Source organism: Rhinoraja longicauda, chromosome 3 (genome assembly GCF_053455715.1).
Source record: "Rhinoraja longicauda isolate Sanriku21f chromosome 3, sRhiLon1.1, whole genome shotgun sequence".
Lineage (NCBI taxonomy): Eukaryota > Metazoa > Chordata > Chondrichthyes > Rajiformes > Arhynchobatidae > Rhinoraja > Rhinoraja longicauda.
Window position 1 is genome coordinate 60,747,748 of NC_135955.1, and position 15,630 is coordinate 60,763,377.

At 41.7% G+C, this 15,630-nt stretch overlaps 1 protein-coding gene across 1 annotated transcript; it reads left to right on the forward strand.

The window, feature by feature from the left end:
* Nucleotides 1-1,150: 1,150 nt before the first annotated feature.
* On the forward strand, nucleotides 1,151-7,787 carry LOC144592416 (uncharacterized). Its single transcript, XM_078396994.1, has 2 exons — nucleotides 1,151-1,605; nucleotides 6,164-7,787. Exons 1-2 carry the CDS (start codon nucleotides 1,261-1,263, stop codon nucleotides 6,338-6,340), a joined length of 522 nt encoding a protein of 173 aa, XP_078253120.1. The 5' UTR covers nucleotides 1,151-1,260; the 3' UTR covers nucleotides 6,341-7,787.
* The last annotated feature ends 7,843 nt before the right edge of the window (nucleotides 7,788-15,630 follow it).

Below are 15,630 nucleotides of genomic sequence, written 5' to 3' on the forward strand. Positions count from 1 at the left end.
TTCTCTGCTCTACAATACTCCCCAGGGCCCTATGATTCACTGTGTAGGTCCTGCCCTTGTTAGACTTCCCCCAAATACAACACCTCGCATTTCTCTATATTAAAATCCATCAGCCCACCTGTCCAACCGATCAAAATTCTGCTTCAACTTTTGATAACCATATTCACTACCACCCACTTTAATGTCATCTGCAAACTTGCTAATCATGCCTTGTATATTCTCATCTAAATCATTGATATAGTTGACAAACAGTAATGGGCCCAGTCCCAAACCCCGATGCACACCACTAGTCACAGGCCCCCAGTCCAAACCTACCTCCATCCTCTGTTTCTTTCAATTATGCCAATTTTCTATCCAGTCCGCTATCTCTCCTTGGGTCCCATGTGATCTAACATTCTAGAGTAGCCTACCATGCAGAACGTTGTCAAATGCCTTGCTGAAATCCATATATATACAGCGTCTACAGCTCTGCCCTCATCAATATTTCTGGTTACATCTTCAAAAAATTCAACCAATCAGTGCAACCTCTGTCTTACGTGGCTGCTGGGGTCTCTGGATGGACATAGGCGATGAGGCGCAGTGACAGGTGATACATCTCATGATTGTGGGGCAAAGTACCTGGGTTGGGGATGGGTTGGGTTGGAAGTGATGAGCAAATTAATGTGTTGTGGAGTGAGCAGTCTCTACGGAAACCCGAATGGGGACTACAAGATGTGATAGATGGTGGGATCACGTTGAAGGCTGTGGAAATGCCAGATGGGGTTGATGGAGTGAAAGTTGAGGATCAGCTGGACTCTATTGTTGTTCCATCTGGGAGGAGGGGGAGTGAGAACAGAAATAGGAGCACTGACACAAGGTTAAGATCTCCATCCACAACAGCAGGGGGGGAAACACGTTTCCTGAAGAAAAGAGACACCTTGGATGTCCTAGAGTGGAAAGCCTCATCTCGGGAGCCTCTGATATTGTGTCTGGTTAGCCCACAAGGTATTATATGGGACTGATCTGTGACCTGCAAATGCATCAGAAACGTTGACTTTGTTTTAGATACCTGACGTACTGGGCATATCCCGTATTTTTTAAATATTTCTTGATTTACTTTGACAGTTTTGGCCTCCAGTCTCCGGGGGGCATTGCAGTGTTTTTTTGTTCCTTGTTGCAAGGGGAAGTCTGCTTGTCGCAGCACTGGTTGAAAGGTTAATTGAGTCGGAGGCGGTTTGAATTTAGTGGAGCGAAAGGCAGTGCAACTTGAAGCGCCAGCTGATGTCGAAAAGGAAAGCCGAAGATATAGTGTCGTGTTGTCCCGTCAGCAAACGCTTCATCTCCTTGTTTGTGGATTGCAAGAGCGTGGAGCCGCTGCCCAACCCCGAGCGCCGCGCCAAGAGGAAACTGCACGCGGCCGAGCAGGATCCGGGTCGGCTGCAGCCTGAGTGCAAGCGGGCGGAGGGGGCGAGGCACGGCGCGAGCCCCAGCGCGAGCCCCAGGGACCGCGGCGGCGGCGGCGCCCGTGCCCGGCCGCAGGGCGTGCAGCAAGCGGGTGCGCTGCAGCAGCGGGACACCAGCACCGCTCCCACCCGCTCTGCACCACCGCCACATGCACCGCCGCCGGTGAGTCGCGTTCGCAAACCCTTCTACTTTAAGCAGATGTTGCTTTACAGATATTGGGAAGATAGACACAAAATACTGGAGTAACTCAGCGGGTCTGGAGAGAAGGAAGAATGGGTGACGTTTCGGGTCGAGACCCTCCTTCGTATCATATCATATCATATATATACAGCCGGAAACAGGCCTTTTCGGCCCACCAAGTCCGCGCCGCCCAGCGATCCCCGTACATTAACACTATCCTACACCCACTAGGGACAATTTTTACATTTACCAAGCCTTTTGTTTCTTATCTTCGGTTTAAACCGACATCTGCAATTCCTTCTTACAAATATAGGGGTTTGGTTGGAATCACTTTTGTATTGTGGCAGAAAGGAATTGTTGAATGCAGCTCGACAACGTTCTCCATGCATATTTAGTGTACACTTAAGGAATCGATCATTTTTTTCAGTGCCATCTATTGTGGGGCAAACCGGTCCTAATCATTATTGTATGATACCAGAGGAAGTGTATGTCTATTGTTTCAATGAACAGACCGATTGAAATGGAAAACACTTTAATTATTTTATCCAAAACAGCCATTTGCTCAATAAAAGGCTACATTTGGCATGGGAGAAATGGTTGGTTTGTATGTCCCATCTTCACAGGTTGCAGCATGACTAGTTTCACCAAGGGAAACTGAATTGTAAGAGTGGGCACATCTCTCCATGATTAAGTCATAGAATGATACAGTATGGAAACAAGCCCTTCGGGCCAACTTGCCCACACCGGCCAACATGTCCCAGCTACAATGGTCCCACCTCCCTACGTTTGCTCCATATCCCCAAACTGTCCTATCCAAGTATCTGCCTAACTATTTCTTAAACATTGGGATAGTCCCTGCTTCAACGACCTCCACTGGAAGCTTGTTTCATACACCCACTGCCCCTTGTTGGGGTCTCAGATTCCTATTATATCTTTTCCTCTTTACCTTAAACATATGTCCTATGGTCCTCGATTCACCTACTCTGGGCAAAAGACTGTGCATCTACCCGATCTGTTCTCATGATTTCATACACCTCAATAAGATCACCCCTCATCCTCCTGTGCTCCAAGGAATAGAGTCTCAGCCTACTCAACCTCCCTATAGCTCAGACCCTCTTTTCCTGGCAACATCCTCATAAATCTTCTCTGTCCCTTTTCCAGCTCTGTACCCTTTCCAGTCAAACACTTTCCATCTGGGAGCTCATTCCAGCACTGTGTATGGTGTATAATTCCACTAGGAGCCACTGTGGGAACTTGCTGTGTGCAAATGTTCTGCCATGTTTCCAACAGCACAACAGTGTCTGCACTTCAAAAGTATTTAATTGCCTAACTCTCTAAGGAAGTTCCTTGGGGTCATGGATGACTTGGTTGCCACTCCAATTCTAAGATGGCCAATGAAGCCAAAAATGGGATCCACAGCCTCTGCAATAGGAGAGAGGGACTTAGTGTGGTATGTTGAAGGAGAGGGTAGTTTGGGAAGTAGTGTACTCCTGCTGCCATTTATGCTGGGCTTCTATATGCTTCCCTCAAATGATACACCTTATTCTGGTGTCAGTCTATCATCCTGCAGCCTAACCAAAATCCCTGAACCTCCAGCTGCCTGGCCTTAACAGAGTGTGGCATTTCAGTGCTCAGCCATGCAACACACTAGCTGTGTATGCAGGAGTTAAAAAATTGCCTTTTAATCCATGGAACCTCTGTCTCTTGCACTATTCTTAAACTAATCCTTTTTTCCCCCGAGATCTCCAATCCTGTTGCATTGGCTACTGCCAAAGCTGATAAACACTTTATTGGTTTTGACAGTAAAGCACTTCAGGAATACTGGTATCACAAAAAGCTGGAGTAACTCAGCAAGTCAGGCAGCATCTCAGGAGAGAAGGAATGGGTGGCGTTTCAGGTCGAGACCCTTCTTCAGACTGAGCAGGAATACTGAGATCACTTCTGTATGAGTACAGTCATTAATTACTTTTTCAGTGGAGTATCAACCCAAGCCACACGTTAAGGATGATCACATTTTGTTGAAGTGGACTTTGGTTTTTAGAAGAATACGAATTGGGTTGTCACTGGAAGAGAGGGGAGAGCAAAGCATGGTAGGAATCTCCTGAGGCCATGGAACTCCGAAAATGGGGTAATTAAGCACTGTGTACGATAGCTCTACATTTGCCACAACATTAGCAACATCTTTACCCCTTTAGTTTACAGAAGCCTGGAGCCATTGTTTTTTTATGACGGTACGTGCCGATTTGGTGTGCTGGCACCTCAAAATAGTTTTTAAAACTTATTCTCTTTTATAGACATTTAATTTGATTTTATACTTTTTTGTTATTAGTTTAATTTAGGTGGATTGGTCACAAAATCAAAACGGAGTGGGGGATATATTGATGGAAAATAATTATTGATAATGGGAGCTCAATTTTTAATTGGTGCTTGCCGGCATCTTTTTGTCCACATAAAAAGCATTGCCTAGGATTATTCAGATCACTGCTGATGGGAAATTCACTTTTGAGTAATTAGAATAGAATAGAATGGATTTTTTTTTTAGAATAGGATAGAATAGATTTTTTTTAGAATAGAATAGAATAAATCTGCAATTAAAATTTTAGTGTCATCCAACTACTGGATTTGTTTAAAAAAAATCTGGATTAATGAATGTCCTCTACCCTTTCCAAAGCCTCCACATCCTTCCTGTAATGGGGCTGGAACTGCATGCAATACTCCAAATGCAGCCTAACTAAAGTCCTATAAAATAGCATCAATGCCCCAACCTATATGAAGGCAAGCATGCCTTCTTTACCACTCTATCTACTTGTGTTGCCTCTTTCAGGGTGTTATGAGTTTGGACCCACATTCCTTGTACATCAATGCATTGTATATTTTCCCCTTACATTTGACCACCCCGGAGCGCATCACCCTCACACTTGCTTGGCTTAAACAACATCTACCATTTTTCCGTCCATTTCTGTAGCTGAACTATATCCCGCTGTATACTTTGACAGCCTTCCTCACAGTCTGCAACCCAAACAATCTTGGTGTCATCTGCAAACTTACTAACTGGCTCATTTTTGTCCAAGTCATTTATATATAACAAAGACCAAAGGTCCCAGCACAGATCCCTGCGGACCTCCACTGGCCACATGCCTCCAGCCTGAATATTATCCTTCCACCACAACCCTCTGTCTTCTATCAGTAAGCCAGTTCTGAATCAATATGACCAAGTCACTGATAATCCTGTACATCTTCAATGGTTCAATTGTTTAATCTTCTGAATCAGCCTACCATTGGAGACTTTATCAAATGCCTTATTAAAATCCATATAGACAGCATCCACCGTCCTACGCTGAAAGATCACCTTTGTCACCTCCTCCAAAAAGTGGATCAATTTAGTAAGCCGAGAAGAAAATCCTTCTGAGAAGAAAATCTAACATCTTTGTCTGGTCTGACCTTTATGTAATTCTACTCCCATCAATGCTGTTAGTTCTTAATTGCCTGCAACTGTAAAAAAAAATTGAATTAGAGATGAGAAGTAAGTATCACCCATTGGCAGAAAAACGTACATCCTGAGAATGAATAGAAAACTTAGGTGCAATGGGTAAAGTGTAAAAATATAGTAATAATAACTAGACCGTGGATCCGTTGGGCCCAAACCTGCATTGGTGCAGCACCCTCTCCTCCCCCTCCCCCTCCCTTCTCCTCCCTCTCCCCCCTCCCTCCTTTGCCCTCCCTCCCCTACCCCTCCGCTTCCCCCCTTCCCCTCCCCACTCCATATCCCTCAACCCCCCCTTTATCCTCCCTCCCTTCCCCCTCTCTCGACCTCTCCCCTCCCTCCTTCCTCCCTCTCCTCCTCCCCCTCCCCTCCCCCCTTTCCCTCCCCGCACACTCCATCCCCCTCAACCCCCCTTATCCTCCCTCCCGTCCACCCCCTCCCTCCCTAGGAGATAAATTTAAACTTAAGAATGCGAATAACTTTAAATAAATAACACCGATTTAAATTAAACTTCTTCCAATAGGACCAAAGGGACGACGGTGAGTAAGGTGGGCCAAAATTGTTGCGCTATCGTGTACCGTTTTGGCTATAGTTCAGGAGTTTTAGTATATAGATAAGTGATTCAGTAACCAGAGAGAGGACGGTATAGTGTATTGCCTTCTTGGAGACTGAGCTTATCAAGGTAAGGGTTCAGGCCCTGCTGCAGAGAAATGCGGAAGAGCCAAACATTGCGGTGCATGTTGGAGCCATCGGTATAGAGAATTAAATTGGTGAGTATTGCAGTCGGGGTTAAGAAGCTAAGAAATAATATCTAAGAGTTGATGTTTTGGGATCAGAGTCAAACCCATGCGCTTCTGGGAATAGAAATGATCAGGTTATCATATAGCTGGCAAGATGGAAGTTTTGAATTCTTTGAACATTGATATCAGTTGTGTGGCAAGATGGATCTGTTCGAAATGGATAGGCCAAGGCATTGTATTTGGATGATCATTGTTTCGTATTTGTTAGCTGGGACTTGACATTCTTTTAAAATAATGTGTATTATTTTCCTCCTAGAATGCACCATGGAATGAAGTACCTTGTGGGTACAATTCATTTCAGTTTTGGAGAGTTCCTTTGCCTAAAATTGAAATAGCTGAGATCAAAGATGTTGGGCAAACAAAGATACCCGAAGAAATGAATTGTGACGTTCCAGAAGAGGCAGCAGAAATGGAGGTGGAACTCCAAAACTGAGATTGTCATGAAATGTTTAAAAATAAAACTGTTTCCATACATTGTAATGCTAAGAGTTTTCCCTAGGGAAAAGGAAAAGATGCCATAGGCACCTTATGTTTTTTGTAAAAATGTTCATTCTTATGACTGACAAACTGTTTTTGTGTACAGCATGTCTTGTGCTTCACAAGGTTTGGGGAGAATATTAACGGAATTCAAGCTTTTAAAGGAACTGAACTGTGCAAGGATACATGTAATACTACCGTAAAATTATAAATAAATGCGTTTTCGTATCTGATTCAGAAATTGAAATGATTGGAGTTATAGATTTCATTTCAATTACACCTTGTTCAGGAAGGCAGCAGACTTCAGACTGTCAGTAGGATTTATTTATGTTAGTTTTAATTTGCAGTTGAAATACTAATACTAAAACAAATGCAAGAATCGGTGTATCGTTTCTTGGTGTATCGTGATCTTTTCTTATTTCTTTTTTCTAGTTTTGACACTAGCATCCTCCAGCATCTCATCAAAATATCAATCTTTATATTTGAGCCTCGCTAGATTCCTGATGAGGCATCAAATACGAGTATGTTAAACTGACGTTAAGCTTTGAACCGACAGTTTTGGGAGAGTACTTTATGTTCAAAGTAGACAATGGACAATAGGTGCAGGAGGAGGCCATTCGGCCCTTCGAGCCAGCACCGCCATTCAATGTGATCATGGCTGATCATTCTCAGTCAGTACCCCGTCCCTGCCTTCTCCCCATACCCCCTGACTCCGCTATCCTTAAGAGCTCTATCTAGCTCTCTCTTGAATGCATTCAGAGAATTGGCCTCCACTGCCTTCTGAGGCAGAGAATTCCACAGATACTTTTGCATAAATTTTTGAATTCCTTTGATACCAGAATGCACCAATATAATTCTTTTTCATCTTGAATATATCCGCCAAGCTGTCGTGATGCACTCTGCGTTGTTAAAACAACTTCATCAGAAATAATAGGCTCAAGCCATGAGAACCCTGGGATCTCGGTGAAATCATCTAATAGGCTGGCATTGCAATTTAGACACCAGGTGGGTGGCTCCAAGGTAATTCTGCCTGCTCTGTGGAATTGTGCTGGTGGATGTGGGTGAAATCTTCCTAATGTCAGTGGAGCTACTAAGAAGAATGTTAGCTTCAACTAGTATGCAAATTAATTTTTTTAAACTTTTTTTCATGAGGCCTTTAATATACTCCACAAAAGAGAGAATTTGAATAAAAACAATTATTCCTTCCTCTCTCATGCCTCAGAAATATATGGTTGACAGACATACAACTAATTATTTTGTCAAAGTGCTTAAGAATAATAGAACATACTTGGAGGTGGAGAAGTAAGAAAATAACTGCAGATGCTGGTACAAATCGAAGGTATTTATTCACAAAATGCTGGAGTAACTCAGCAGGTCAGGCAGCATCTCAGGAGAAAAGGAATGGGTGACGTTTCGGGTCTCACCCCAAAACGTCACCCATTCCTTCTCTCCTGAGATGCTGCCTGACCTGCTGAGTTACTCCAGCATTTTGTGAATAAATACCTGGAGGTGGAGAAGTCTATTTTTGAGTTGTATGTGTGAGAGAAAATGCAATTACAATAATTTCTTTTTCAGTATATATTTTCTAATTACAAATTGGAAAAACTGAATTTCTACTAAAATAATTCCTAGTGTTTGAAATCTTATTTGCCAAAATCTTTTTATTTTTGTTCTCCATGCAACCCTCCTCCATCCCATATCTCAATCTTTTGTATGAGGGAGCTTGGATTCAGAATCAAATTAATTATTCCATTGATTTAAAAAAAGGAAAGTAGGTAATTTGATTCTCAATCCCATTGGAATAATAATTTCCGTTGCAGAATTAATTCAATTTGAAACATACTATTTTGATGTATGGCAACAAGAGATAAAACCAGTAATAAACTGCCAATCTCCAATTATAACAGAAACAACTAGACAACCTTTTGAAAATACCTAAAGCTTAATGACTCAAGCATTCGGAAAATAGAAACCTAGCTATATGCTCTTTAATCATTTACATGTTCTATCCCAGTTTTAACTAAGTTTAACCCAACAGGCAAGAGTTTCATATAGCTCAGAAACTACTAAAATCAACACCAATAGTAAACTATCTGAATAATCTGTGGTGACTGTGATAATTTTTTGTTAGTGATGGAAATGTGAGTGCTTTATCTGTTCTAGAAATGATCGATTTAATTTGCATTTAAAAAATCTGAACAAAATCAAATCTGTTTTGTCCTACTGACATGTTTGCAGTTCTACACTGTTCTTCATTGATTATTTATTTAATTTCTTTATAAATGCAGTGATAACTCAGGCATTTCAAATTCTGATAAGTTAACTTTTTATCTTTCCAATTTTTAGTATTGTTAGTATCTTCAGTTTTGTACCCTTTTGGGGCTCTGTGTTTTGAAATGAATAAAATCTTCAAGATTATATGTTTTTAATTAGTTGCTCTCAAGTCTAATTTATTTTAAATGTTTTACCTTTCCTAGTTATGTAAAATGCAATCGTAATAGTGGGAAGTCTTTAGACAGCAAATGTGCATTCACTGAAGTACGTTTCAGATGTATCTGCCCAATATACTAAGTACTACATACTCTCTGGAATTTGTAGATCTACAATCTTTGAAAGTGATAATGCCATGATTTGAATACTTTTTGGACGTGAGAATTTAGTTGAGACCCATGAGATTGTCAAATCCTTTAGTCACTTAAGGACTTTGCACAGTTTTATAAGTGATGAGACCCCTTCAACCTTTAAAATGAGAATATTTATTTGATGACATGGTTTCTGCGGAGAAAGTATTTTCTCATAATGTAATCACATCCAAGAGTGATGGCCTTAAGACTTTTTATTGTGATGTTGGTTCACCAGATGTGCATGCAATTGTAAATCAGGTAGTTGCCCCAGAGTTAGTACCAGCTTAAACCCCAGTTTACAGATTAAACTTTTGCAATTGTCATAGGAAAGGGAACTGGATTAAAATTATTAAAATGGCCAACGGTCAAGGACAATGGTCAAGTGATTCAATTTTAACAGTTTGTTTAACAGTGTTTACTAAATATGTTGTATCAAAGGATGCAAAGTATTGGATGAATCCAACTCTAGATATTGGCCATTACTGTAGTAAGTGGCAGAAATAACCAGTGTGTGCACTATAATAAAGCCCTTACAGCCAGAAACACAGAACAAGAAGTAGGCCATTCAGCACTTTGATTCTGTCGTACCATTCAACAGCATTATGACTGATACAACCTTTTTGAATAAGGATATCACATTGGCAGCTTTCCAATGCTTTGGTACTTCTCCAGAAGCTAAGGACTGTTAAAAGATTATAATAAATGCATCCATTATCTCTGGAACCACTTTTAAGATATAAGCCATCTGGTTTTGGGGACTTAGCCCAGTTGTGTAATATTAATTCTCTGGTGATATTCTTTAATTCCTCCATGACATCTTCTAAGGCTGGATTGTCTCACTGACCAATTTATCCCTTGTTAGAGTGACCCCACCATCTGTCCTATCTGTCCTTCCTGTGAGTCAAATACCCCTGAAGTTCCCAGCTTTATTCTGCTTGAAACCAGTCTACAAAAAATAATACCAAATCAAACCTGTTTATTTCCATTTTTGCTGTTGATTCATTGATTTTGTTTTAGATACTATGGGTATTTAGATAAGTGACATTTTGTTACCTTTCCTCATGTTACCCGATCCATTGGATCAAATATGGCTCAATTTGCTTCTTATTCCTTTTCCTGCCTTCTTTTAATTCCTTTTTTATTTCTATCCTTTTAGTTTTCTCTAACTCCATCCTCAGACATACCAGTCTAAATCATCTCCAACAGCACCTGCAAGCAGCACTGAGGATAATAACCTGCCTGGATGTAGCCTATTCACCTTATACTGGGCCCACCTTCCCCATTGGTCCCTAAGCTTCAGAAATCTAAATCCCACCCTCCTACACAATTCTTTTAGTCACGCATTCATCTTGTCTATCTGATGTTTTTGCTCTTGACACTATCCTCTCCCATCTCGACCGGCTGGGACCACTTCCTGTTCTATTTTCGTAACTTTCACTTTCTCTTGCATTTTCTTTGTCCGTGTTCTTGCGCCTGCCATTCATTGACAAGGCAACCTGATCTATAACATCCTTATATTCACCCTGGTTTTACCCCATCAGATATAACTCCCTTCTTCATCCATACAACTCAGCAAGCTTCTTTTGTCTCCTACCCAGTTCTGAAATGGGTGTAGCGGCAACTTTAGTCTTCCCAATAAAGTCCCAAAGCTCACCGTTGACGAAGGAGGTGGAGCGATATTTCCTGACGCAAATAACACCAACAGAGAGATCTTCACGACGTTGCAGTTTAGTTAGTCCTTTATTGAAGTAACAATACAAAATAAATTAGTATAACTCCCATCGTTAACTTCTGGTAGGAACTTAATATCTCACCGTCACTCCTTTGTATCCTGTTATTAACTTGCTAAAACCTTAGCAGGCGCCTAATGTAGCTGAAGCATTACGTCAGTGCTGGGCGAATTAGACTCATAATTCTGGCCCCTCCCATGGCTCCCCCCTGTCCATATATGTAAGCCTAGTATCTCACGACAACCCCTGGTGTCCAAAAATAATACAGCAGGATACAAAATAATATAAAATGCTAAAATAGCTAATAAATACAAAATGGCTCCTACAATGGGTCTTCGACCTAAAATGTCAGATCTGTTTCTCGTTCCACGGATGCAGCCTAACCTATTGACTATTTCCAGCATTTTCTGTTTTTATTTTGCTGGGGGTTATCCTGAGAGTATCACCTTTAAATTCCTATTTTATCTCCTAACTCCCTCGAAGATTCAGATGTCAGAGCTTTGTTTTTTATCTTTATGTTATTGGTATTGGTAAAGAACACAATCACTGGTTGTTAACCACCCACAACACCCCCAGGCAGCGCTGCAGCCACTCCCTAAAATCAGGGAGCCACCATACCAGCCTAGAGTCATGTTTGTCACCACAGAAACCCCTGTCCATTTCCCTTCCAATTGAATGACCCATCACAATTGCTGACCTATTCATTTAGCTGCCCTCCCTGTGGAGCTGAACCACCCCGCTGCCACACTTTGACTTGCCTTGAGAAGATATTCCCCTCAACAGTGTCTAAGATGGTTTATCTACTTGAGAAGGGAAGACACAAAAGGACTCCTGCACCACCAGCCATCTTCTACATTGCCTGGTGGTCACCGGAATTCAAGAATTAAGGGGAGATCAACAGAGAATCCAACACCACCTTTTGTTAAAATAATGTTACCAAAACACCAAGGGGATTTAATACATTTCCCCATTCCTTAATTGTATTTCATTGGCACAACACTAAAATATGGTATTGCATTTATTGTGCTGTGTCGGAATCGGTGACAGGGGTCCCTATCCTTTTGTTTGTTTCTGCTGACACATTACACACCATCAGCAGCATTCTGCACTGATAAGCCTGTCTCCTACATGAATTCAGCTATGTAGCATAATCAATAGTACCCAATGTTCATCCATGACAAGCAGTGCATTTAAACACTCAAAGCATTCAATTAGAGAATGGTCAATGGGCATCCTAATTCCACTGCTCCAAATCCTTGTACATTCATTTCCATTTCATCTTGATGTTGACTGTTATTCTCTGTACTATTGTTCCGAGACATCATCTTTCCACCTGCTTGTATAAGCTTATATCAAACATCCTATTTTTCATATCTTCAGATCTTTCAGATCATCATATTTTCAGAAACATCTTCATATTTCTGGGTTATGTTTCAACACAATAAATTGTAAGTTTTCACCTTGTGTATAGATTGAGCATTTCAGTATTCTGTGACTTTTTGCTGCATATACTTACTAACTCAGGCTCTATAACAAATTTATTCTTGCTTTCTCAATAATCAAATATCTCATTGTATGATGCCTGGATTGGAGGTCTTTGTTAACAGGCATGCCATTTTTTTTCTTGTGTAAAAGATGAATGCCTTCATTGGATTTATCTTTAAGTCAAGAATAAATAATAAGCTTTTTTTTAAACAGATGTTCTGGTGACATTAGAAAATTGGATAATTCCAATATTGGATTTCCATTATGTCAGTGGTTGTAAAGAATCTAATGATGTAAAGTTTGATTCAGAATTTGTTATTTATGAAAATTGACAATGTATTATAAATTCAAAGTATGCACAGTCAAGTAAAACTCTCATCATAATCAATGAATATCATCTACAACTTATCCCCAAGGCAATCCTGGTCTCAGAGAAAGCTCCCTTGTCCTATTCACTCTCATCCCCACCCTCGTTTCCTTAAAACTAATTTGTTTGCTCTTTTTCCTAGTTTTGAACTAACTTATTTTCTCTTTTAGAAGATAGACACAAAAGGCTGGAGTAACTCAGCGGGTCAGGCATCATCTCTGGAGAGAAAGGATGGGTGACGTTTCGGGTGGGGGCCCTTCTTCAGACTGGAGGGGGTATTTTTCCTGGTTCTGAATAAGGGTCTTTCATGAAATCTTCTACCCACATACTCTCCTGACCAGCTGAGCATTTCCACCTTGCTCTGTTATTTGCCTCATCACCATCATCTGTGCTTCACCAGTCTCATCAAAGATGTTGGCAAATTAGATTTAGCACTACTGTCTACCTTGGTGCTAATACATGATTCTGATAAAGTGGTATGTACAAAGCAATGATCCTCCATATTTCTCGTTTAGTGTTCACAGCACAATTCAAGGAATATGTGCCAGAATCCATTTATAAGTATATACCACGTTTTGCTAATTCCATTTGGAAATGCTATTGTAACATTCTTATTCCTGCGTCATTAATTGTAAGGGGAGTTTTTTACAGATATAACACTGCTAGGAAGGACTTTTGCTTATTTGTTCTATCCAAAACTGAGCGACCACTGGCTGTTCTGCTGTAGTTTCTTAAGCCTTTGCCAAACTTAAATTTGCCGTTTATTTGAGATAGCGCGTGTTATTAATTGGATTTGCTTTAATGAATTGAAACTTTTGTTTTATGGCACTGCACCATCGGCGTTGTAGACCCTCTCTGGTGTGATTCAACTTGCAGTCTCCAGGTGGCATCAAGTAAATACCGAATCTCGTCACCTTCACGATGTTGGTTCCTGGAAAAGCCTTCTGGCATCGAGGCAGAAATCTAAGTAACTTGCCCATGTCATGAAAATCGGCCGTCATATTTGATGGATTGCAGTCTTAAGAGTTGAGGAATCTTTTGCTGTGTGCTCATATTAAATTCAACGCATTATTCTGCGTAATGCTGGAATTACTACCTTGGAGAAGTTGGATGTGTGATTCAGAGAAACATTAAACATTCAAATGTAATGACCAGTGCAGACTCGTATTTGATATTAGGTGTATGTGGAGTTAAACATGTGGTGAGTTTTAAACTTTTTGTTCACTTTCATAGAGAGTTTCAGCATTTTGATAGAAATGTAAGTGTTGTGATTTCCACTATTACGCATAGGATTTAATATATAATTGCATAATAATATCGAGCCCATAATATGTTGATAGATTGTCAAAATGTTCTGCGCTTAATTTGCGACGAACTTCGTTCACGACACATTATTAGCAATTAGGTATAAAAAAAATTGTATGTGAGTGTTTCCGTAAATAAGGGTACCAACCTGTGACATGGTGGCCAAAATTGAAAGTTATTAAATCATAATGAAATACCACAGCATTACAAAATTTCTCCCAGTTTTCTTTTCTCACCACACTGTTATGGCAATCAGGTTAGCTACAGCTATTTATTTTGTAATGCACGAAGCAAGATAAGAGATAGACAAATACAAGGTGAAGTGGTAACTTATCTTAGAAACATTCTATTAATTAAAAACTTGATTATTGGACAGGAAGAAAGAGAAAATTGGCACCTGCATATGCAGGAAATTGAAGTGTGGAACACATGCAGGCAGAGGCGATTAGTTTAATTTAGCAGCATGTTAGGCACGGACATCAGAATCAGAATCAGAATAACCTTTATTGTCATCCAAAAAAAACAAGTCTTTTGGACGAGATTTTGTCACCCACAGTCGAACGATAAGAGCAATAAAAATAAGCAATTACACACACAATCACAAACTAACACAAAACAATAAAAAGAAACATCCATCACAGTGAGTCTCCTCCAGTCACCTCCTCAATGTGATGGAAGGTCAGAATGTCTTTTCTCTTCCCCTGCCGTCTTCTCCCGCGGTCAGGCTATTGAAGTTGCCACGTTCCAGGCCGCGCCGGACGGTGAAAGGTCCGCAGCGGGCCGACCCAAGCCCTGCAATCTGGGGTGAGCAAAGGCGCTGCCGCTGCACATCGGTGTGGTCGTGACTCCCAACATTGAAGCCCCCGCCGGGCAGAGAAAAATCCAGTGGCCTATTTCAGGCCGCGCCGGACGGTGAAAGGTCCGCAGCGGGCCGACCCAAGCCCCGCGATCTGGGGTGGGCGAAGACACTGCCGCTGCCAGAGCTCCTGATGTCGGCCGCCACCCAGGGGCTGCGGGCTTCTGACGTCCACGCGGCCCGCGCCGAAGCCTCCGAAGGCGAGTCGCAGCCGCTCCCGCAGCCTCCGAAGGCAGCCAGCTCCACAGATGGTGAGTCCGGTCCACGGGCTCTGCGAACCAGAGCCCCAGGTGGTCCCAGGTGGAGGCCGCCAGCTCCAAGTGTTTGGCCGATGGTAGGCCGCAGCGGGAACGGAGACACGGCCCAGAAGATAAAAGGTCGCGTCTCCGCTGGGAAGAGACAATTTTACAGTCCCCCCCCCCCCCCCCCCCCCTCCACACATAGCACACTACATATCTAAACAAACAAACACTACATATCTAAACACTACAATTCAGACAAAAAACAACAAAAACACACAAAGACAAATAGACCGCAGGTAAGCCGCAGCTGCTAGGGCAGCGCTGCCATCGGGGGCGAAGGGCCTATTCCTCTGCTGTACTATTCTATGTTCATTCAATGACTTCAAGAGAGAGCTAGATAGAGCTCAAGGATAGCGGAGTCAGGGGGTATGGGGAGAAGGCAGGAACGGGGTACTGATTGAGAATGATCAGCCATGATCACATTGAATGGTGGTGCTGGCTCGAAGGGCCGAATGGCCTACTCCTGCACCTATTGTCTATTGTCTATTGACGTGGATAAATGGAAAGAGCTCATAGATTTCAGGTGAAATTGAATACAATCATTCTAAAGTAATGAATCCAGGAGGGAATTCATTAA

What these genes read in the sequence shown, in the direction of transcription:
- LOC144592416 (XM_078396994.1), top strand. Translation starts at nt 1,261, where the DNA reads ATGTCGAAAAGGAAAGCCGAAGATATAGTGTCGTGTTGTCCCGTCAGC. An exon ending in CGCCACATGCACCGCCGCCG is followed by an intron (nt 1,606 to 6,163) that starts GTGAGTCGCGTT and finishes TTTTCCTCCTAG; the next exon opens with AATGCACCATGGAATGAAGT.